This window comes from Mercurialis annua, linkage group LG5 (assembly GCF_937616625.2).
Source record: "Mercurialis annua linkage group LG5, ddMerAnnu1.2, whole genome shotgun sequence".
In the NCBI taxonomy this organism is placed as follows: Eukaryota; Viridiplantae; Streptophyta; class Magnoliopsida; order Malpighiales; family Euphorbiaceae; genus Mercurialis; species Mercurialis annua.
This window is the reverse complement of record NC_065574.1, coordinates 3,779,165-3,802,235: the sequence shown is the minus strand read 5'-3', so window position 1 is coordinate 3,802,235 and position 23,071 is coordinate 3,779,165. Positions and strand designations below refer to the sequence as shown.

Genomic DNA, 23,071 nt, shown 5'->3' with positions numbered 1-23,071 from the left:
ATGAAACCACATTTACACAATACATGCAAGAACTCGAAATTTACATAACCATTAAAGTTTAAAGCAAGGTTATCAAAAAACACCGGCAATATCGCATTCCGATACACTTGTTAAGCACACTAGTTTCTATTCTTGTACACACATTAAGCCCATAGAGAAAAAGGAATGGACCAAGCTAGCTATGTATTAATATTAATTAGATGCACTTTCTCTAATATGTAGTAGCTATATAATATAAGACTTGAGCTACAAGGCAACTTAAGCATTGACTAAGATTTGGTCTTGAACTTTCTTTGAGCCTTCAAGTCAACCACAATCACTGAAATGTTGTCTTTGCTTCCTTTTTGCATTGCCACCACCGAAAGGTAGTCAGCTGCAGCTTGAGATGCAGGATCAATTCCATTCCCCCTTTCGGCTTGGGCATCTGTTGTTCCGTTCTTTTTATGCCATAGTAGAATCCGCTTTCGAGCTATTTCGCATACTTCGTCGTTTGTCATTACATCCCATAAGCCATCGCTTGCTAAGATAAGACATTCATCGTCTCTAGCTCGAGGAATGAACATGACTTCAGGTTCTGGAATGATCCATGGTTTCAAGTATCTATCACCTGTGAGATGCAAAATAATGAGCTGAGTAAATGCGAAGGTAACGACTAGTTTCCGAATTTACAGCAGACGGAATCGCTAATTCACATAGTTTTGAGGACTGTTCTAACGTTGAAAATCAGAATGCAGAGACAAAATAAAGGCTACTATTCTCCTTGGATTCAATTACTTGAATTTGGTGCCTTCAGCTGGAAGAGACCCGGGCTGCGCTAAGGACAAGCTAGCCGTAAACCACAGAATAGAATTCAACCACCTATGAAAAATCAGAACTCAACCAGATAACATGTATGCCAAAAACGGTGAACGAATACCTACCAATTGATCTTGACATAGCGAGAACACCAAAAACACGATGTCCGTTCCACTGTATCACCTTGCCCCCAGATGCCTCAATCCTTGCATATTCATCTTCTCTATTTGGCTGGGGGAAAAAATCAAAGTCAAAACGCTAAGTAAAAAAGAGAGAAGAAATAGCATCACAACATTAGCATTAAGAATACAGATGCTTATTTTTTTAATCATGTTAAAGGAACCCGCCATACTTTATGATCAACTGATAATGCCATTGATTCTTTTCCTCGATAAAGCACTGCTCTTGAATCACCGCAATTGGCAACTATGATATGAGATGAACATACCAGTGCAACCACAGCAGTAGATCCAACTGTTTCTGGTGCCAAAGGCTCGAAAATGGCCTGCGAAATATCTGCACAGCCTTCCATACGGCCTCTGGTACCTTTACCTCCGATCTCATCATCAACCTTAAGAAAGCAATTAGTGAAGGCTTTATCCCATTGGACCTGTACATTTCCCTCCATGCTCGTACCGTTTGAATCATTTTTTACATTTCCAATCTCTTCAGCCAATGCCCAATGAATTCGGTCACGACAATAGTTAGCAACCTGCGTCAGAACCCTCCAAAATTATGGCGACATATTAACCGCTTTCTATATTATTCGTATAAAAAGATTAATATCAACTATGCTTTTAGTACATGCAAACAGAGCCACGAGTTCGCCCATTGATTATTTGGAAAAGAAAGGCAGGTTAGAGAATGTGACGAAGCACGTTATATAGGCTACAAAGGTAGATTATAGAATGTGATGAAGCAGACATTGCAACTGCCAAGTCGCCTGCAACAAGTTTAGTTAGGAATTCAAAAGTCAAGCGAGAATAGTTAACAGTTACATACTTAAAATTATGAGCAAATCATTCTATTACATTCCCTAAAAACCTCATTATACACGTTCTATTTATAGCTCTTTTAAGCATGACGCATTCATGAATTAGGCAAATACAACTTGTCCTATATGATGGGGTAAAATAATATCTAGCTATATAGATTTACCTGAATACCTCCATGGCCATCATAAACACCAAAAAAATGACTTGTTAAATGGGTTAAATTCTCACTTAAACCGTCAACAACACGATCGCCAATGAGCATTTTAATAGGAATTTTTCCAAACCGAGGAACAGCTGCAACTGCGTCTTCCATTTCGGGTCTTCTTCCACAGATAGATACAGAACCCCAAAGAGGTAAACAGTCAAGCTCAAATACACTCCGGATAGCTCCCTTAGGGATGTTCTTCTCACTAGGCAATTTAAGAACCACCGCAGATGCCCTCAAATCAGAGCCTTCAGAGTTATCTGCATTTGGGCCAACTGCTGCAATGAGGAGTTTTGCCGTTGGCACCTGCACCTCATTCGATGACTCCACGATGATAGCCTTAGCAATGAGCTGGCTATCATCAATTTCAGCAGATTTTGGCAAACTTATCTCGGATACTGCTTCCAATGCCAACAACTCTTCGGTCATAATTCCAGGTGTGTCTTCCACAACCGATAATACTTCATCTTCATCACTTTCCTGAATTACAGCATCAGTATGAATTGAACAGTTTCCATTCTCCGTAGCAACATCTCGAGTTGAAGACGAGGTGGCGAAAACGACTTCATTAATAGCACCATTATGGCTTCCACTACTTACAGAAGTAGCCTCCTTAGACAGCACCTTAACAGGATCAGACAACAAGCTTACAGTATCCGTAACAAGCTTTAAACGAGTAATTTCTACATGAGTCGAAATCCCTGAGTTCTCACACATTGAATTAGCTAAACTAAGCGTCAGTGCAACTGCAGGGGACATCTCTTCCATTAATTCCACACTCTACGTTAAATCGACAGTTATAACTATCCCTACTAATTCCTTTTATTCTAACAGAAACCGCCAATTTTCGTCATCTTCATCACTTTTCATCATTAAACTTCTAAGATAAACCTCACAGGTGCTAAAAACAATTCCACTCCCATCTTATAACATTAAATGACCTACCAACTTGCTCCTTTTTTACTTTTTCTGGTCTCCTTATAAAGAAAATACTATCTAGTATCTACAACTTGAAGTCAAATCAGCAGTTAAAAAGGGGGTTATCAGATCTCGTGAAGAACAATCGGATCTAAGGCTCTAATTATCAGAAATTTCAAGGACTTATCTTCAAGAGCTTATCAAATTCCTTTCAACCTCTATTCTTTCAGATTGAACCAACCACATAATACCTTAAATCCTATCCTTAACACCTACCCTTCAATACATGTGATAAACTCAAAAGAATTCAAATTCCATGCATAACCCAAGAATCATAAAGCAAAAGGGTCATGAGAAATACCTCACATAAATCAAAAAACTTAAAATTTATTACCAATTCCAATCAAAATCACAAGAAAACCCTAAAAAGCCACCACCTTTCTTCACCTAAAACTTCAATTCCCTGGATCTAAGGCAACCCACATCAACCTAACTTTAACCATTAATCTCCTTTAACATACCCTCTAATTAAAAAACAATTCTTTATACATAAAACATAATTAAAATCTATCTGGGTACTAAATCTTGAACCCCAAACAATTAAAAAAAATCACAAAAAAATTAAAAGGTACCAAATTTCTTACTTACCCGTACCACCTGAAGCAAATTAATTAAAAGAAGCAGCTCGGAAAATAAAAAAAATTGGTGAGCTAAGTTAAAGCTAGATTTTCAATGAGAAAATATAGGTGAGAAAATGAAAGAGAAATAAAAAAAGTGGGGTTTTTTTGTAATATTTTAATAATATGAAGAACAAAATAAGAGAAAAAGGACACGTATGCATATGTAATAATGAAATGAAGAGAGGTTGTCTGTGTTAGTGATTGCTTGAAGACAAACGAGTCATGGATTTTTCATGACGCCAAACTTTGAGGTAAGACACGTGTCCTTCTATTTTTTCTCTTTTCCCCACCAGAAAGTCCACTACTTTGCAATTAGGTCCCTCTGTCTTTGTATACGTGTCCCCTTTTTCTTACTAAAATCTACTCTACTAGATCCTTTTCTGGTACACGTGTCCTTCTCATTTAATGCACTGAATTGTTATATTCTATTGTATGAAATTTTTTTTTTTATCCAACGGATTGGTCCAAATGGCAAACGGCTTTATAATGTTGAAATACTTTGTAACATTGAAATAAAATTTCGGATTCGAACCTTATGAATATAAAAAATATTCGCTAACAAATTTACTTAACATGCCAGGTTCAGAGCCGAATTAGTCAGAGTAAAGTTTTGAAAACCGAATGGACAATAAAAAAAATTATTTTTTGTAGTTTTCATATTATGTGGGTTTCATTTTTTTATTTTATGTTTTAATGATGGGAATTTATTTGTTGAGTGTAAAATAACAGGACAAGTATTACCTTTTCTTTAGTTAAGTTATTTAATGATCTGCAATTAAGTATAAACAAACAAGAGAAATTAAAGAGGTTAATTTATTTATTTTGATTTGGCGTCTGAATTGCTATTGAAAATTGGAGCTGTATCGTTTTCATATTAATTTATTTAATAAGTTTTTTTTTTGGATTTTGTTTTCCATTTCTTTTTGAATTCATATTATAAGTAAAAATTAATTATCTCTGTTTTAATAGAATTAATTTTTTTTATAAAACAGCTTAAAAACATAATTATTATCACAAAAAAATATGTTTCTGTTATATTCTTGTTTAATACAGTCATAGTACTAAATAGTAGTTCATTAATTGATTTTAAATAAAAAATAATATAAGATAGTAATTTTAAAGATTGTTATTTATTAAATAATTAAAGAATTCTATTAAGACGAAATAAATATATGTTTTATTAAAACAATTTAACAATTCTTAAAAACATGATCATTATTATAAAAAAAAATTTTCAGTACCGGAAAATTATTATTTTTAATCAAACCAATTATTGGTATGGATCCGAAGAATGACTTAAGGTAGGTAGGAGGCAAGGTTTAGGATATCGTGCAATTCTAACTCTAAGCAAGTCTTACATATTAGATAAGGCAAAAAAAATTTACCTAAAAGGAGTAAGAAAGATGAAATCTCCCGATTTTTAGTATGATTTTGGAGATTAGCCGATCTCTGAATTCCTTCGAACAATGCTCGTCTATAGGAGAAACTGAATTAACGACCTAGCGGAATGTTGCTTAATGATTAAATTAAAAAAAACTTTTGATAAATATAAATTATTGACAAATATTAAAATATACTCTATTATAGCTCTTTATTTCATAAATTTCGTTTTTAATATTTGAACATATAACTTTTCATCTTCATTAATTTTATAAATATGTAATTTGACTGAAAGTGAAATTTCAACCCAAGATTTCGAAGGTGTTGGACCTAAGTGATTAAATATCTTCCCTGTAGCCATTTCTCGGACCCTCCATTTGAGAATACATATTACAATAAGGATCGAGCTCACTGATTAAACAAATTTTATTTTTTCTTCTATTTACTACAGCGACCAAAAATTAAATTATCGCACCGAATTTATCAAGATCAGTAAAAAAAAATGAAATATTTGCATGCTCTTGCTAGAAATTGAAATGATGTTTATTTTTGTACTACACGTTTCATTATGCGTTGATAATAGTGATATTAATAATAACAATAATGATATTCCTTCAAAGAATAATTACGATAAATAAGTAAATAAAAGGAAACCAACGAGCTGTAGCTCAAATGGTATAAGCGTTGGGCAGCAAATGCCAAGGTCGTGGGTTTAAATTCTCCCACAAACGTCCCCCTCCTCAATTATAAAAAAAAAAGTAAATAAAAGGAAAAGGACATTTTCTTGGTATGTTTTATCCATGATTGACCAATAGGAAAGGGATAATAATACAGAAGAACATAAACTAAAGCATCTTTAGTAAAATACCTAAAGCTAAAACAATTAAAAAAAACAATTAACTCCAAAACTGCACTTTTTTTTTTGTCATATCCCAACACACTTGTTTATTGCAAGCGTTCGATTTTAATTTAATTATAAAATTAATATAGCAACAATAAGTTAATAAATTGAACTAATTCATTTACCAATTTATAATTTTTTTTCATATTATCGGTAAATTTATTTTATTTCAATTATTTCTTGTTACTCATTTGTTCAAGATAAAAAGAGTGAGCCAAAATAAAGCAAAAAAGCAAATGCACTAATAATAGGAGTATTGGTAAAATAATCTAACATTTTAATTTTGTAGTAATTTAATTCAATTGTCCAAATCGTTAAAAATTAAATTTCAATCCTATTCTTTTTTGTATTTTGTTTTTTTTTTTCAACCATTTTTTATATATGTGGCTGCCAAAAAATTTCTACCTCAGATATTTAGTACCACATGACCTGTCATAGTTTCACGTCATATGCATATATTGGCGTACTAAATCTCAGTGTTTTAAAATATTGCATATAAAATTTCAACTTTTCGCGTTTTTGTACTATGTTCTAAATCCGGTTTGCGTCATTTCTTATTTGTTATGTAAAAAATAATTTATTACGATAAAAGATTATAAAAAAATAAAATTGAAACTATAAAATAATTTATTACACTAACTGCTTGCTTAATATTAATAAAAGATTAATTTTATATATAAAAAAAGGTTCAAACTATACCTATTTTACTATGGGTAATGTCATAAAAATCCACCAACTTTACACGTTGTCATTCTAATCACGCTGTTTAATACATCGTTCAAAAATCCAATGAAAATTGTTGACGTGTCACTATCTGGTTTGTTATGACACGTTATTATCCGGTCACCAACTCAGCAATTTTCACCGGATTCTTGAACGGTGTATGAATTTGAAACAATTGGTAGTTCATATAAATGATGATTTCTAAACGACGTGATTATATGACAAACTGCGAAAAGTTGGTAAACTTTTATGATATTACTCTTTCTAGTATCTTGGTCTATATTTTTTTTTATGAATGGTTTATATCAACTCCTGTATTTTTAGAATGCATGAATAACAATTGTGAAAATAATAAACACAAATATTTTGAATTTGTATACAATTTTACGCTTATATTGAAATTGGTATTAAGATCTTAAATGAAAATATATGAATGGATGTAATCAAAATTATTTTTTAAGATTATGAATTAAATTATCACAATTTTTTTTATGAATTTAATTTATAATTTCATAGATTGAGGCCATTTATTCATTTTGATTTAGATATGGCTATAGAGAATTTAATAATGAATTTATGATGTAGATAAAGAAATAATATTAAAATGAAGTATATAATTAAAATGAGTTATTTGTCATTATTTTGATAGTAAAAAAAAACACCAATATACTATTTTTCAGGTATGTGAATATCAATGTATTTGTTGTACTCATATTTCTAATTAATAAAAAAAAAATTGTTGCTATAACTATATTTATGAATAAATTACTTGAAAGTATTAAGTCTGTCATATGTAACAAAAAAGTTGTTGCATAAACAATTAACAGACCACAATTAAGAATATGATAATTAGAAGGTTCAGTAATTCTGATAATTATAGACTATTTTTATTTTTAATCCTTGTATAAATTAACTGTCATTAATTGGTATTATCAAGAATACTTAATTAAAGGGATATATTTTTTTTTTTTAAAAAAAAAGATGACTAAAGTTATTCAAAACAACATAACAAATTCATCATCAAGAACAGGTGTTTGATCACAAACTATAAATTTGTTACGGAAAAAAGTCAAAATCAAAATAACAACAACAATAATAATATATATGCCAAATGATATAATACAATATATATAAAATATATTATAAGAAATTAAATCATGTTTGTAATAAAAATTTGAAAATCATGAATAAACATAAACTATTCCTTCCAAAGATCAAATCAGTAGATATAAATATTTTAATTAATATATAATTATATATTTATTATGAACATTTTTTTATAAATTGAAATAAATTAAACCTCAAATTTCATCATATTTTGCATTTACAACAGCAATTTTTTGTTTTAGCAATTTCAAATACCAACTTTATACTTTTATCAATTCGAATACAATTTGATATGATTTTTCCATTTTTCTTATTTTCAGTGTCCATATCAGCAAAATTAATATACCGTGAATTCAATTTATATTTTGAATTATCATCAAAAGTTGATATATAAAATTACTAAAATAAAAATTGGTCTTATAATTGTAAAATGAGTTGAATGCAAATTAAATCGTGAATTTTAACGTGTTTTGCAATTATAACACCAATATTTAATTTTAACAATGTCACAAGTGAGGTGTTATATATTTTTTTTTTGTAGTTCAGATAACACTGACCTATTTTCGATGAGAAAGTGGAGACATGGACATCAGGAATACACATCGTTCCGACATCCACATCAATACTTTCTTATCGAACAAATGTTCGGTGTTCCGAAATATACATTGTTCTGACATTCATATTAATTAATTTTTTATTAGAGAACAAATATGGTGTTCTAGATTATAAAAAAATGATATTTCATGTCTTATATTGTTAAGATATAAAATTTGTATTGTAATTGTAAAAATGCGTTAATTTTTTTGATTTTGTTTACAATTAACCATCATAAAATACATTAAATTTGGAATTTTATTTACATTTAACCCTTTTTTTCCGTCAAATTTTAATGTTTAAGATATGGTTAATTAATGAAACAAACCCCTGCTTATACGCTAAGAAAGTGGAATTAATCCAAAAACTGACCAATGTCTGTTATCCTTGTAATAAGAAACAATTTTTATTCTATATTTAGTAAAAGTCCCCAACAAAATGTAACGAAATGTTTTGAAATTTCTTTCTTCAATTTTGCATTATAAACTATATATTGAATTCAATCAGCCCCAGGCATTGGCTTGGTGGCATGCAATCTTGAAGACTTGTGTATCAAGATTGATTTATAATATTTATTTATATATTGTTCTTACTTAAAAAGATTTGAACAAGAAATAATTATCTTTCTTCTTACACAAGTAATTATAGGTTTTATATGCTTACCTATTATATATTATATTTATATATTTGTGTATGGCGTATTTCCGGTCGGAATTGAAAGCTGATGAAGATCACGGTTTAACGGCCATCGCGATCGATGCTGATAAGAATAGCCAAGCTGCAGTTAAATGGGCAGTTGATAATCTTGTTAATAACAAGCACCCACAATGTATTCTTGTTCATGTTCAATGCAAATCTTTGGCTTTTGGTACATTTTCACCCTAATTTTTGATACATAAAACATTGATGTTATGGGATATTTTTAATTAATTTAATTGGTTTAATTTTGGTTTTTTTAGGGGATAATGCAGGAAATGTACCTAAAGAAGGACGACCACCAACTCAACAAGAATTGCAGCAATTTTTCTTGCCATATAGAGGATTTTGTGCAAGAAGAGGGGTGAGTAATTAATTAATTAATTAATTAAATTTAATATTTGTTTTAACTAAATGATTAATTATTATTTGAAATTGGATTGAAATTAAATTTTGGATTTGGATCAGATTGAAACAAAGGAAGTGGTTATTCATGACATTGATGTTCCGAGTGCACTTAATGATTATATTGTTAACAACAATGTTTCCAATATTGTTCTTGGTGCATCACACAGAAATGCCATTATGAGGTCAGTCCACTTTTCACAAATTATTCTCACAATAATATAAATTTTACTTTTATGTAACATGTTCAATTGAATGTTACATTGATTTCGCTATATGTTGCACGAAAACGTAGAGATATTTATTGTAACGTAACCAATTTTTTGTCTGAATTCATTTAGTAGCCTCCCGTTATCAATAAAATCAAAGATTGGTTATTAAAATATAAGAATTTGAAAGTCGGTATAGTTTGGTAATTGCTAGTTCTTTAAACCTACATGAGAAACGTCCGAAATGGGATAAAAATACTGAAAATGTAGGACTCGACGTGTTTCCGTGCAACTCTGATATATGTTGTGAAACTATACGAGTCGTCTTATTGTGTCATGAAATTCGGTTGTGCAGGAAATTTAAGCATCCGGATACTCCTACAACAGTGCTAAAAACTGCACCAGAATGCTCTGCAGTATATGTGATTGCTAAAGGAAAAGTTCAAACTTTTCGTTTAGCAACTCGACCTCACACGCCGACTACGAATTCGAACGGTTCTACGCATTCTTCCCTACGACAACACTCACCCCCTACCACCATTTCTCATGCATCTTCTCTCAAACAACAACATTATGATCAATCAAACCTGAATAGTCCACGAAGTCCGCCATCCGACTCCCAGTAAGTTAAATCACTACTATATAAATAACTTACAGTATCAGCAGCAAACCATTATTGAATATGCTAATATATACTACCTTTTAAATTAATTTCAATAATTTTGAATATCACTACTAGAAAACAGCCTTTTAGCAACGGATTTTATATCAATATGCGAGTTTTTGATATACAATTGCAACAGTTTTGAAACTGCAATAACTTATGAGGGTCTTGTTTGGTTATGCAGAGTGAGTTACAATGAGAGTTGGAAAAGTGAAGGTTCTGATAAAATGTCTCCTGATGCGAGCACTGAATCTATTCTGTTAAAGTTTCATGAAAAGTATGGATTCAGCTTGAAAAGTAAACATACACCGAAACCATCAACGGACGGTCTCTCGTTAGATATGTTGCGTAGAGATTCGCTATCAGACGGCAGTGATTACTCATCGGGGCCGTTAAGTCTATTATCAGCTGATGTGTCATATGAAAATGTAGATTCCCCTAATTATAGAAGTCAATCCAAGAATTCGAATTCGTCACAGCTTGCCGTAAGTATCATAAACAATCAAAGAAGAATTGATGATTCATAAACCTTGTTTACTTGCAACTGAAGTTATCATTGTTCTTTCATGACAGAATTTGTTAGACTCCGAAATGAGGAGATTGAAACTCGAACTTCAGCAATCGATGGAATTGTTTACCTCAGTTACTAAAGAAGCTGTTTTGGCCAAGCAAATGGTAATAATTTAGTGCTCAACTCGCCAAGTACTCGATATTGATTTGAAAATACTCAAAATTGGCTCGAGTTTGAGTTATTCGAGTCAATGACCAAGTCAAATTCGAGCAGTGAAATACTTTGCTAGACAGACTCGCAAGCCTGATCGAGTTTTGGTTGATTTACGTTATAACTATACTTATTTACTCGAAATTAACTACGTTTGTTCGTATAGGTAAGGGAGCTTCACCGGTTACAAACACTAGAAACGCGTAAATCATCGGACGAAATGGACTTAGTTGAAGGGGCAACACTAACATTGGCAGAAATGGAGAAACAGAAGAAAAAAGTTGCATTCGAAGCGCTACAAGCAGCGAAAAAATTAGCGGATTTAGAAGCGCAAAAGAGGAAAACGGAAATGAGGGCTCAATTTGAAGCAGAAGATAAAATGAAAAATGAGGAAATGGACAATAATTTTAGATGTAGAAGATACTCTATTGATGAGATTGAAATTGCAACAGATCACTTTTCACCAGCTCATAAGATTGGTGAAGGTGGATATGGACCTGTTTTTAAAGGCATGCTTAATCATATTGCTGTTGCCATTAAAATCTTGAGGCCGGATTTGTCGCAAGGGCAGAAGCAGTTCCGACAAGAGGTGCGTTCTATGTTCTTTAATTAATTTTATATATGCAGAGAAAACTGGCTAATGATTTTAAAATTTTGCCAGTTTTGTCCATCATTTTTTCGGGTGTTGCCAGATATATTTCTGCTTAGTTTGTAGCTGACGCGATGTTATATATGCCAAGTAGGATACGATCTGTACGTGTAGACGTATAATATTGCATCACATTAGTTGTATACGGATTGTAGGTATACCAGACAAAAGTCGAAAAATGACGAACCAAACTGACAAAGTTTTAAATATACCACTATAATTGTGGGTACTAGTAGTTGCAAATTTATTGCAGCGGAGATAAATGTAGCAGAACCAGAACATTTAGGAACAGTTTGCTGCTGATGTAAGTCGTTTATGTAGTATTGTTAAAGCTAATGATTGTGTTATGAATGCAGGTTGATGTTCTAAGCAGCATGAGACATCCACACATGGTGATCCTGCTCGGAGCATGTCCAGAATACGGATGCCTCGTGTACGAGTACATGGAAAACGGAAGCTTGGAGGACCGCCTTTTCAGGAAAGATCACACTCCTCCAATTCCATGGAGAACCAGGTTCAAGATTGCCTACGAAATCGCCACAGCTCTTGTTTTCCTCCACGAAACCAAACCGGAACCTCTAGTTCATCGCGATTTAAAACCTGCAAATATTCTGCTAGACCGTAACTACACAAGCAAAGTCAGCGACGTGGGTTTAGCCAGGCTTGTTCCACAGACCGAAGTCAGTCAATATCACATGACAGCAGCCGCAGGGACGTTCTGTTATATCGATCCTGAGTATCAGCAAACCGGACTATTAGGCGTTAAGTCGGATCTATACTCATTCGGAGTGGTTCTGTTACAACTTCTAACAGCAAGACCAGCCATGGGACTATCATACCAAGTCGAGGATTCAATCGAAAAAGGAACATTCTCAAAAATTCTTGATCCTGCATTGGAAGATTGGCCTGTCGAAGATTGTTTATCGCTTGCCAAGATGTCGATTAACTGCTGCGAGCTACGGAAAAAGGACAGACCGGATCTTGGTACGGTTGTATTACCGGAGCTGTTTCGGTTATCAAATCTCGGAATGGACGTGGCTACTGAACGTATACAACATGAAACAACTATACCATTGACTACTCCGAGTGATTTAGATTCTGAAGCACAAAGTCATTCTGATGAGGTTAGTTACTATTTTAGAAAAATGAATGTGCACCTGTAGCTAGCCTCTCAAAAACTATAGATTATATAACAATACAAAAATTACAAAAAAAATCCACAATTTGTTGTTAGTGGATATTAATTTCTTGTTTTGACAATTTTTTTCTTTTTCATGTAAAGAGATTAATTTCTTGGATATTCTTAACAAAGAATTTTTTTAAAAAAGAAAAGTGCAATGTTTTTGTTATTTTTTTTTTCAATTATATGGGAATTCAATAATTCATCAAGAACGAATGAGAAATAAATTTTAATGGTGAAAAATGAAAACTTCGACGTAGATTAATCCGAAAACAAGATGGCATGGGCGGTTCATCAAGACGGTTAGCAAAAAATGGAGCAATGTTTCCGATCTCCGTTCATCATCGTCGTCGTTTCAAGGTTGTTGCCCATGATCATGTAAATCTTTTTTTCTATCATATAGAAAAATTTTTATAATCGGACAGGGAAGCGTATGTGAGAAGATTTGAACTCACGATCTATTAGTGTGCTGCTAAGCGCTTATACCACTTGAATTATAACTCATTGGTATCATATAGGAATTTTCGTTTTAGATTAAATATACAAAGTTTAATCTTTTAACCTTTACTTAAATAATCATTACATATTGTAACTAATTTTTTGAATCCTTCATGTAAGCGAGTCGATCTTACTCGAGAACTACTCGAAATTCGACTCGATTAAAATGCAAACTCAAATTTTTGAAGCTTGTTTAGCTAATGATTCAATCTCAATTTTATTGATCATCGATTTGAGACGCCGCGAGTATACTCGTTTATATATTTATATGCTAATTTGATATATTATAATTATAATTTTAAATATTTAAATATTTCATTTATATATTTTGTGTTAAATATATATAAATATAGTATGGATTGTTTATTTTTATATATAAAGGAATATAGTATTTAAATTTTATTAAATTATTAAGTAACTTAGTTTTGATTTTAATTTATAAAGTAATAACGAGACTCGATTGAACTCGTTAAGTTAAAAAGTGCTAGATATACAAAATCGAAATTCGATTCAAAAATAAAAAATTCAATCTCAATATTTTTAATAGCCTTGACTCGATTTGTATACACCCTTAATTGGTAGTAAAAATTGAGAATGTGGAAAAATTTACGTTAAAATTAAGTACAAAAATTGTAATTAAAAAACATTTAAATTTTTTGACAAAATTAACATTTAACAAAACGACGTAAGACTTTCTATGTCGTTTCCAAAAGAATCTTCAACTAGCACAAAACAATAGCTTCCTTGTAGACTCTGTGTTCTCTTCCCCAACAAAATTAATTAAGCTCGAAAAGTAATCTCTCCAACCCAAACCCTAACTCTAAAAATGGCATACGCAAGCTCAGATCGCGATCCGAACCGAACTGAAAACCCAAATACCCGACTATACAACCCGTATCAAGACCTGAATCTTCCAGCTAAAACACTCTACCAGCTCCCAACCTCACCGGAGTTTCTCTTCCAAGAAGAATCTCTCCGGCAACGCCGTTCTTGGGGTGAAAATCTTACCTTTTACACCGGCTCCGCCTATCTCTCCGCCTCTATCGGCGGTGCTTCTGTCGGTTTCTTTTCCGCTTTTAAATCCTTCGAACCTACCGATACTATGAAGCTCAAAGTCAATAGGATCCTCAACTCTTCGGGTCATTCCGGTAGAGTATGGGGTAACCGGATCGGAATTGCTGGATTGATCTACGCTATGATGGAGAGCGGCGTTGTAATGGCTACTGATAGAGATGATGTTTGGACAAGTGTGGCGGCGGGGCTGGGTACCGGTGCGGTTTGTAGGGCGGCGAGAGGCGTTAGGTCGGCAGCGGTGGCTGGAGCTTTGGGTGGATTAGCGGCGGGTGCGGTGGTGGCCGGAAAGCAAATGATGAAGAGGTATGCTATGATTTAACAAAAAGTGAGAGATTTGAAGATGATTATAATTAGGGTTTTGGGTTCATTATTTATTTTTTATTAAGGTTATAAAAAAATATAAAGGCTTCTTCAATTTTGATCTTGAATTGTAATTGATTAATATAATGTTTGATGAATTGGAATCAATGAAACCCACTGATAATGAATTTCAAATCACTTTGCTGTTAAAGAGAAGAACCATATGCTGTTTCTTGGCATTAATTGTAAGTTATTATAGTGAATAATGGTTCTTCAATCATATTTGTTGCTGCAATTCATTTATATCCTAAATTTCTTTGTATACGCATCTTACAAATTTTTACATGTGAATGATTGTCGGGACTATTACCTTCATTTATGATTACTAATCGTTCTTCTAGCCTTGGGAGAAATTTGTTTGTCGTTCTGTGTTAATTAATTTTTGGCCGTGATTGTCTTTCCCTTACCGGATTTGTTTTTGAGCTGTTGTAACTACGAAAATGTTCCCATATGGGTTAATCTTGGTTCTAGGGGGTTGCTGCCCTTTCTTTGACCTCGATAAGTTAATGTTATAGACAGCATTTGGTTATTTCGCATGCGGGAATTCTTATCTAGAGTATGGACTCTTATATATGTGAGTTTCACAATTCATGGAAATATTTTTCTCACTAAATTAGGCAATTAGATATATTTAGTCTGCTAAACTTATGGACAACATTAATTGTTTCAGGGGTCATCTTGTTAGAAACTGTTAACGGAATAAAACGTGAGGTACCAAATCGTTTGAAATTGAGGTACCAAATCGTTTACATAATTAAAACTGAGGTATCAAATCGTTTACATAATTAAAGAGTAAATATCAAATTATTAATAGAACAAAAATCAAAACTAAGATACCAAATTCAAATAAGGAGTATTAAACTGTGAATTATGACAAACGTGAGGGGTTTTAGAGTAATTTGCTCTTTTAACTATTGCAACTAATATTTTGCTATAACTAAGAGAATCTATAACACCTATTGCTTCTCGAATCTGATTCTGAGAGTCCAAATGCATAGAATTTTGAGTTAATTTCCATTACTTCGTACATTCAGGTCCAAACTACTGTTTTTTCTAGAAATTTTAAAAATTTATTATTTTCCCCTTATATTTTAATTTTTTTAAACTAAATCTCCCTTTATGAAAGAGTTTTAGTTATATAATACATACAAATTGAGAAAAAATGGTGATTTTTTAAAATTAAAAGGTGACAGATTGACAGTGTTTCGGATCTAAAGTAATACTAGTAATTAAACTAGAATGTTTAATAGTAAGTGACCTAAATTTACTGGTTTCAAAGCCATCATACATAAACAATCATATGGGCAAGACGCTATTTTTTGTGCGCGCAGCAATTTTGACTATTAAACACATTTTGACTATAGAACACATAATATAGCTTATAACTTTAAGAGGAAAATTAATTTTAGTGAGGCCAATCATCATCAAACTCGAACAATTGAGGCTGCTGAATGTAAAGAAAATTAATTCCCGTCGCAGCTTATACTCTAGTTTGACCAAAGCTCTGGGTACAAAATAATTATTACCATCAATACAACTATCACCATCGATACAGCTGATCAAATAATCATGCCGAAGGAAAATCTATTTAACACAATATATAACCCTTGCAAAAGGGGTTATTCTGCAAAAAGCAAAATTGAGCAAAATTGCAGATAAATTAATGCCTTTAAAAAACTCAACGCTTATTCCAACCCACCACTGTTTATCTCCAGAACTACAAACTGAAGGTCCTCCGTGACGAACCAATTCTAAAAACAAATGCAGCTTAATGTTGAGGAACGGACCACCATAAATGTCTCATGGTTATCATTGCAAGAAAATGTATACAAAGAGATGACAGAAACAGACGCCAGTTGATGATTTACAGCAACATGGATTCAGGATTCTCGATGTAGCCCTTGAATGCCTTTAACCATTCTGCTCCAATAGCACCTGAAAAGTGCAAGTGTAATCACAGTGTTATATCTCCAAAATATATACTAGATGAAGTAAAAGACAATGAACTAGCTTAGTTCATAGCTAGAGCTGCAACCTACCATCTATTACACGATGATCGCAACTTAATGTTACTGACATGAAGGATGCAAATTTGAATTCATCCGGTCCCAAACCAGGAATAACCCTCTTTTCGGCTGCTCAAAAATGCAATCACAAAGATGAGTATAAATTGGATGAGATTTAACTTTGATCTATTGCCGACTCGCTAAGTTTACATCTTACCAGAGCCAACTGCTAAAATGCCCGATTGAGGAGGGTTGATGATGGCACAGAATTGCTTGATGCCAAAGGGCCCTCCCAAATTTGATACAGTAAATGAGCCTCCCTGCAAAGCAGAAAATACAGTTTTTATATCAATCGATTGAAATAATCATCCAATGGGAAACTGGTAGAGAAGTATATTTCTCACCTCATAATCTTCTGGTTTCAAGCTATTTTCTTTGGCTTTTTGGGCTAAATGCTTGACCTCCTCTCCAATTTTAGATAAACCTTTCTTGTCTGCATCCTAGAAATTGTACACCACGAGTCCAAAAACAGTAATTAGACAAAGTAAGAAAGCATAAGCAGGATTCTTTGAGTTTATACAACTGCTCACCCTAACAACTGGGACATATAGTCCGTTATCTGTCTGTACGGCTACATTGATATTCACATTATTGTATCTGCATTAAACGTAAATCAGAAATGTCAAGTTAAATTTTTAGACATATCTAAATACGCCCAATAAAAGTGTACTTACTGGCGAATATAGTTATCTGTCCATGAGCTATTACATTGGGGAACTTTTCTGAGAGCCAAAGCAGCAGCCTAAGATTGCAGCAGCAAAGAAATCACTATAATGAAATTATCTCAAACGGCTAAAGTACAAAAACCCAATATGCCATTGCAATTCATAGATTTGAAACAGGATAATTGCCTTCAAGACTTGGGTTTCTCATTTATTGCTATTATACGTCTATAAAAAACCTACCAATAAACTTCTAAATCTTAAAACCTCCTACAGAGCTGTAGTAGACAGAGTTTATCTCATTTCCAAAAAGAGTAATATAAAATTGTCACACTTAAAGTAATGAAAGCAGGCAAGCAGCTTACCTTGATAACAAGATCATTTACAGAAATTCGCTTCCCACCTGAGGCCTCTTGTAATGCATTCAATTTTACCCTCAAACTGTAATCAGATGAATAGTGTGAACCACAAGACATCAAAAATAATCAAAAATCTATGGATAATCACAAAGCATAAGAAAATATACTGAAAAAAAAAAACAATATATTTATATATACACTGTAATAAAGTATAAATGGACCAAAGAAACCAACACTTACTCCATAAGTTTGTCAACACATGTATCTACTGTTAGATAATAATGAGGAATAGTTTGCTTTGACTGTAACAAGCGTGAAGCTGTGACCTGTCAATCAAGCAAAATTTTGATTAGGAGCCAATCATAATATGTACATCAACATAAAGTCTCTGACACTTTCTCAATGTCTTTCAGAATAAGAGATCTGTGGTTAGAAATGATAGTGTAGTCAAAAGATGAAATTAGTTTTCTAAAGAAAAGAAAGTCATTCCAAATATAGAAATTGATGGCCAGGGAACAACAGATCCACGAAACAAGTATCCCAACCATATTCCAATATGCTTCAGGTCTAGGCATAATAGCAAGTACCCTAACTACTCATATTACCTTTCTTATTTGAGTATGAGGAATGTCGACATAATCGATTGAAGCAGCTGTTGTGTCCTTTCCCTTAGTTGTCGCTGCTGAAACTTCCTTCCCACGTGAAGCTACATGGAAAAATAAATTATTTTATCTCTGCTGCTAATAGATAAGGCAAATTTAAAGAAACAACATTTATTACTCATGTTGAAAAGCCCACTGCGCAATAGATATCACTTAAACAACTTAGAAAAGGAAAAAAAAGCACCCCAAACATCACAGGCGAAAATTAGCACTTAAATAATACCCAAATAATCTTCAATATCAGCTTTTACTATGTGTCCATCTGGACCTGTTCCTTTAATGCTTGAGAGAGGTACCTACAATTGAAATTAACAAAGCCGCAAATCAATGAAAATGTTTTGATCTAAATTGCATCAAGTTGGTCAACAAACAATCTTCAAGCCATACTAACATTATTCTCTTCAGCCAAACTTTTTGCAAGTGGACTAGCAAATATGCGATCTCCAGAGGGAGCGGCACTGGGCTTGGAAGTTTTTGGTTCCGGTGATCTAACCACTTCCTCAGCCGCCTCCTTCTTGGGTGGAGGAGGTGTGGTAGAAGTAGATGGCTCTTTAGCTGCAGCAGCACCATCTGAAGCTGAAGGACTGTAATCCTTAAATTTGCCAATGTCGTCTTCATCTTCAACAGTTATAGCAATTACCTGCATAAGAAGTATATTGCAGCACAATGTATCACCAAGACAAGCTACTGGCATCTCTAACTAAACTGGCTTATTATTTCCACACACAAAAATGGAAACCAAAATTTCAAATGTGTGAATCTGCACCTCCACCAAGATTCAAATAAAATTTACAAAATTCTTTTCTTTCCACCATATGATGCCCAGTTTCTATTTGAAAGGCACAATTAAAGCAAAAGAGAATACATGAGCAGACAGCTTTTTCTAATATTAGATGCAGCCAATACCTCACCAACTTGAATTTCTTTCGCCCCTTCTTCCTTTAAGATCTTTGCAAGGAAACCTTCTTCCATGCATTCCATCTCAACAGTAGCTTTATCCTTAAAGTAACAAATTCAGGAAAGGAGTCAATGTCGCAAAAATGTAAATTAAATAGAATAAAAATTAGAATCCATGACAAGGACAAGGTCCCTACAGTTTCAACTTCGCATAGTACTTCACCAGGTGCAACTTTGTCACCCTCTTTCTTCAACCACCTTGCTATATTCCCCTGAAATAATTAAAAAACTGAACAATTAATACAAATTCGATGAACCAAATGTAATGACATCTTCATAAATTGCAGAACGGTGCTAGCCTCGGTCATGGTTGGTGAGAGCGAAGGCATCCCAATCTCCTGATGTGGAGGAAGCCCTGCAACATATTTAAACACCATCTTCATAAGTCTCAAGTAAATAATTCGTTGATTGTATAAACAAAAGGTACTTTCCATATCTCAGGAAGATGACAATCTTTATCAACCAAATAAAAAATTGACCCAACTTCAAATAGAATGAAAATAACCAATTTTGAGGGCAAAATGAAAAAAGACAACGAATGGTAGTCACCATCAGAAATTTGCATCAGCTCTCATATTAAAAACTGCCTGACAAGTCTCAAGGAAATAATTCTTTTAATTGTATAAATAAGATTAATTTCCATATCCCAGGAAGATACCAACAACAATCTTAAACAGCCAAATAAAAAAAAGACTCAACTCCAAAAAGAATGAAAAAAAAAAACAATTTTGAGGGCAAAAAGAAAATAAGACAATGAATGATAGTCGCTGGCAGAAATTGCATCAGCTCTCGTATTCTAAAATTCAAGGTGCTCTAATAAGGTGAAAAAGAACCGAGGTGCAAGGGAATAATAAAAAAGTTATCACAGGGAAATAAGTAGATAACATCTTGATAAGGCCATCTTAAGCTCTGTCTCTTTTACTATTCAACTTCAATCTATTCTAAAAGCTATCTAACAACAAAGGAAGTAGCTAAGAATTTACCTGAATCGGATGAAAATCCTCTCCTTGCCAACACCTGGGAACTGACATTAGGAAAAGAAAATAAGGTGATTACAATCATTGCAAGAAGAAAAATCGAGGGAAAATTATAGGATAGTACCAAGAGACATTCTTTAAGAGCAGCGGTCCAGACACTGGGTTCCCCATTTGCATTGTTGTCCTTCGTCCATTTTTCCTAGATGCACCAAATGACGATTCCTACAGAATAAGACATGTAGACATTTTCTAGATGAGGGTGAATCTAGTAAAATTATAGATTAGAACAAAAGTAGCAAGAAAAATTTTATCCTAGCCCAAAGGAAGCAGACTAAAAAGTGCAGCAGAAAGGCTTGACCAGTGTGACTTGCAGTAAATGTAGTGAGAAATGAAGCGTAGCAGGAAAAACTTACACTGGTTTCAGCCATAGAGCTAAACAGCCTCTCCTTTTCTGCAGGTGCAAAGCCATTACGATGAGCCTTACCAATATCTGAAACAGAAAACTTATCTTATAGCAAAATAGTATGAAAACGGAATATAAAACTTCCAGTACAGCAAAAACTGTTATTCACAGCAGCTAGTTGCTACTCATGCACGTAAAGAACCCAACCTAGGAATAAACATCCTAGGACATTCCATCACACGCTTCAACATTTAAATGGAAAACAGGAGGCCTACTTGGACAAGCATTTGATCCAGATTAGTGAATCCAAAATTCTCTCACGGATGTCTATATTGTTTTCTCATGCAAGCAGTGTTATCAAAGGCACGTCAGGCGAGTGGCACCTGAGGGCTAGCCTTGGCTACTCATCCGCCAAGAAGCAGGCGAGTTCCTAAAGCATGTGCCTCTAAGGTGCTCTTGAGGCACGCGCCTTTAAGAAAGTTAGGGAAATTTTGATTTTATTTTGAAAATTAAAACAAATTCCTAATCCCGGCCTTCTATTGAATACTTATTATATACTCACTCACACGCTATTTACCTAAAAATGTAGAAACATTAAATATATGAACCTAAACTACACTTTTAAATTATTTATGTTCATTGGATTTTTGCTTGTTTATTTCATTTAAAAAGTACACTTGTAATTTTTATATACTTAATTGTGTGATTTTCTATCCGGCGCCTTCCTTCTCAAAGGCGCGCGCCTTTCGGAACATGCCTCAGGCACTATGATCCCTTGGCGCCTCAGGAACTAGGACACCTTGGCGCCTCAGGAACTAGGACACCTTGACGCCTCGGAGTGCCTTTCGCCTTTAATAACTATGCACGCAAGCTTGAATAAAAGAAAAAAAACCATGCCAAGTTTGACAGAATACACATTTATCAGTAAAATCACTTGTTTAGTAAAGTCCATCATTACACCTAGGTAAGACTTCAGGTCAGATAAACACTCATGAATTCGCACATGATAAAACAGACACAAACTGAAGCACGTCCGTCGTAAACAAACTAGTATTACAACCAAAACAACAAATTTGGTTCCAAAAATGGAATACAACAAGGATACCATATAACACAGGTAAATAACAAAGCTGAACTCTACTTACCATCATTTTTGTCTACAGAGAAGCGGGTACCATTCGAAAACCAACGGACAAAACCACCATGTTCTTGCCTCAATAGTAAGTTAGGAACATTCCCTAACTGCTAAAACCATAAAAAAACAAATTGTTAAACATCAACTTCACTTGAAAACTAAAACACCCAGTATTCTAAAATCACACACTAATCCTAATTCTAATTCATTTCAAACTCCAGAAATGCACATCTAATAATAATAATAATAACATCATCAAATAAACTATAGAGCTAGACATCTAAATAGTGAAACAGCTAAGGAAATTAATGAATACCCATTAGTTCAATAAGCTTATAAAATACGATCTAAACACACACACCCCCAAAGGATCAGAATAAATTACTTTTAAAAAACCTATCAAAAATTAAATTGGAAATGAATAAACCCAGAGCTCGAAATTGGATTATACCTTCTTTGAGTGATTGATTATGCGAGATGCATAGGCCATGATTAACAGCTTTCAATTGAAATCAATTGAAAGAGAAAAGAAAATTCAACGAAATTCAATAGAAAATGAGGCAAAACGAGAAAAAAAAAACTCTTGTCTGCTAATTTTTGTTGGAGTTTTTTTACTCTTTTATTTTTCTTATTTTTTGGTCATAAGCATCTTAACAGATCTCACTTGACATTTTTTCCAAGACACAAGTGCCAATATGCCCCCTCAACTTGTTAAAGATGGAATCAATTAATACATATTTTATATTTCCTGTCAATTTAGTTATAATCCAATTATGTTTTTATTAATTTGTCTCGTTTTAACTAATAACTTGGGCAACGAATCAAACGTAAAAATATAATAAATTAATAGTAAAAGCTGATTTAGGACTACATTGATCATTAAATTAAAGTTTAAACTAATTAATTATGAATAAAGGGTCAACGCCCCCTGAACTTGCAACACGGTGTCATTTAACTTAATTTATACTTTTTTGAGCAACTAACCGCAAAACTCTTTATTTTTAGATCAAATTACTCCATAATTGTATTTTTAAAATGCGTAAAATGCAAATCGGAGGTGAGGGATGCGAAAAAGTAATTAGAGAATTTCCTAATT

The 23,071-nt window shown here is 33.2% G+C and overlaps 4 protein-coding genes across 10 annotated transcripts; 2 read left to right on the top strand and 2 right to left on the bottom strand.

Annotated features, from left to right (window-relative positions):
• Positions 1 to 24: 24 nt before the first annotated feature.
• On the bottom strand, positions 25 to 3,647 carry LOC126680516 (protein phosphatase 2C 16). 6 transcript variants are annotated; one of them, XR_007641199.2, is made up of 5 exons: positions 1,954 to 3,646; positions 1,148 to 1,507; positions 921 to 1,026; positions 716 to 825; positions 467 to 607 (listed from the first exon to the last, which is right to left on the bottom strand). XR_007641199.2 is itself a non-coding variant. In XM_050375652.2 (5 exons), the coding sequence occupies exons 1-4, from the start codon at positions 2,761 to 2,763 to the stop codon at positions 815 to 817; spliced, it is 1,287 nt and encodes a 428-aa protein (XP_050231609.1). In that variant the 5' UTR covers positions 2,764 to 3,646; the 3' UTR covers positions 468 to 607; positions 775 to 814. The 6 variants fall into 6 exon arrangements, 3 of the variants coding, with proteins under 3 accessions (XP_050231608.1, XP_050231607.1, XP_050231609.1); XM_050375652.2 differs by having other exon boundaries at positions 468 to 607; positions 775 to 825; XM_050375651.2 differs by lacking the exon at positions 716 to 825 and having other exon boundaries at positions 25 to 607; positions 1,244 to 1,507.
• A 5,128-nt stretch (positions 3,648 to 8,775) lies between these two features.
• LOC126682793 (U-box domain-containing protein 35-like) lies at positions 8,776 to 12,991 on the top strand. Its single transcript, XM_050378555.2, has 8 exons — positions 8,776 to 9,166; positions 9,258 to 9,358; positions 9,463 to 9,584; positions 9,964 to 10,230; positions 10,457 to 10,757; positions 10,846 to 10,947; positions 11,160 to 11,582; positions 11,999 to 12,991. Exons 1-8 carry the CDS (start codon positions 8,992 to 8,994, stop codon positions 12,803 to 12,805), a joined length of 2,298 nt encoding a protein of 765 aa, XP_050234512.1. The 5' UTR covers positions 8,776 to 8,991; the 3' UTR covers positions 12,806 to 12,991.
• Positions 12,992 to 14,059: 1,068 nt separating this feature from the next.
• On the top strand, positions 14,060 to 14,974 carry LOC126682794 (mitochondrial import inner membrane translocase subunit TIM23-2-like). Its single transcript, XM_050378556.2, has one exon. The coding sequence runs from the start codon at positions 14,147 to 14,149 to the stop codon at positions 14,711 to 14,713; it is 567 nt and encodes a 188-aa protein (XP_050234513.1). The 5' UTR covers positions 14,060 to 14,146; the 3' UTR covers positions 14,714 to 14,974.
• A 1,234-nt stretch (positions 14,975 to 16,208) lies between these two features.
• On the bottom strand, positions 16,209 to 22,613 carry LOC126682134 (dihydrolipoyllysine-residue acetyltransferase component 2 of pyruvate dehydrogenase complex, mitochondrial). 2 transcript variants are annotated; one of them, XM_050377712.1, is made up of 19 exons: positions 22,427 to 22,613; positions 21,986 to 22,085; positions 20,851 to 20,927; positions 20,562 to 20,659; positions 20,444 to 20,484; positions 19,760 to 19,815; positions 19,598 to 19,672; positions 19,410 to 19,502; positions 18,895 to 19,143; positions 18,727 to 18,799; positions 18,447 to 18,547; positions 18,082 to 18,167; positions 17,848 to 17,923; positions 17,495 to 17,562; positions 17,351 to 17,417; positions 17,165 to 17,260; positions 16,978 to 17,080; positions 16,794 to 16,889; positions 16,209 to 16,689 (listed from the first exon to the last, which is right to left on the bottom strand). In XM_050377712.1, the coding sequence occupies exons 1-19, from the start codon at positions 22,463 to 22,465 to the stop codon at positions 16,619 to 16,621; spliced, it is 1,665 nt and encodes a 554-aa protein (XP_050233669.1). In that variant the 5' UTR covers positions 22,466 to 22,613; the 3' UTR covers positions 16,209 to 16,618. The 2 variants fall into 2 exon arrangements, with proteins under 2 accessions (XP_050233669.1, XP_050233670.1); XM_050377713.1 differs by having other exon boundaries at positions 21,986 to 22,082.
• Between the last annotated feature and the right edge of the window lie 458 nt (positions 22,614 to 23,071).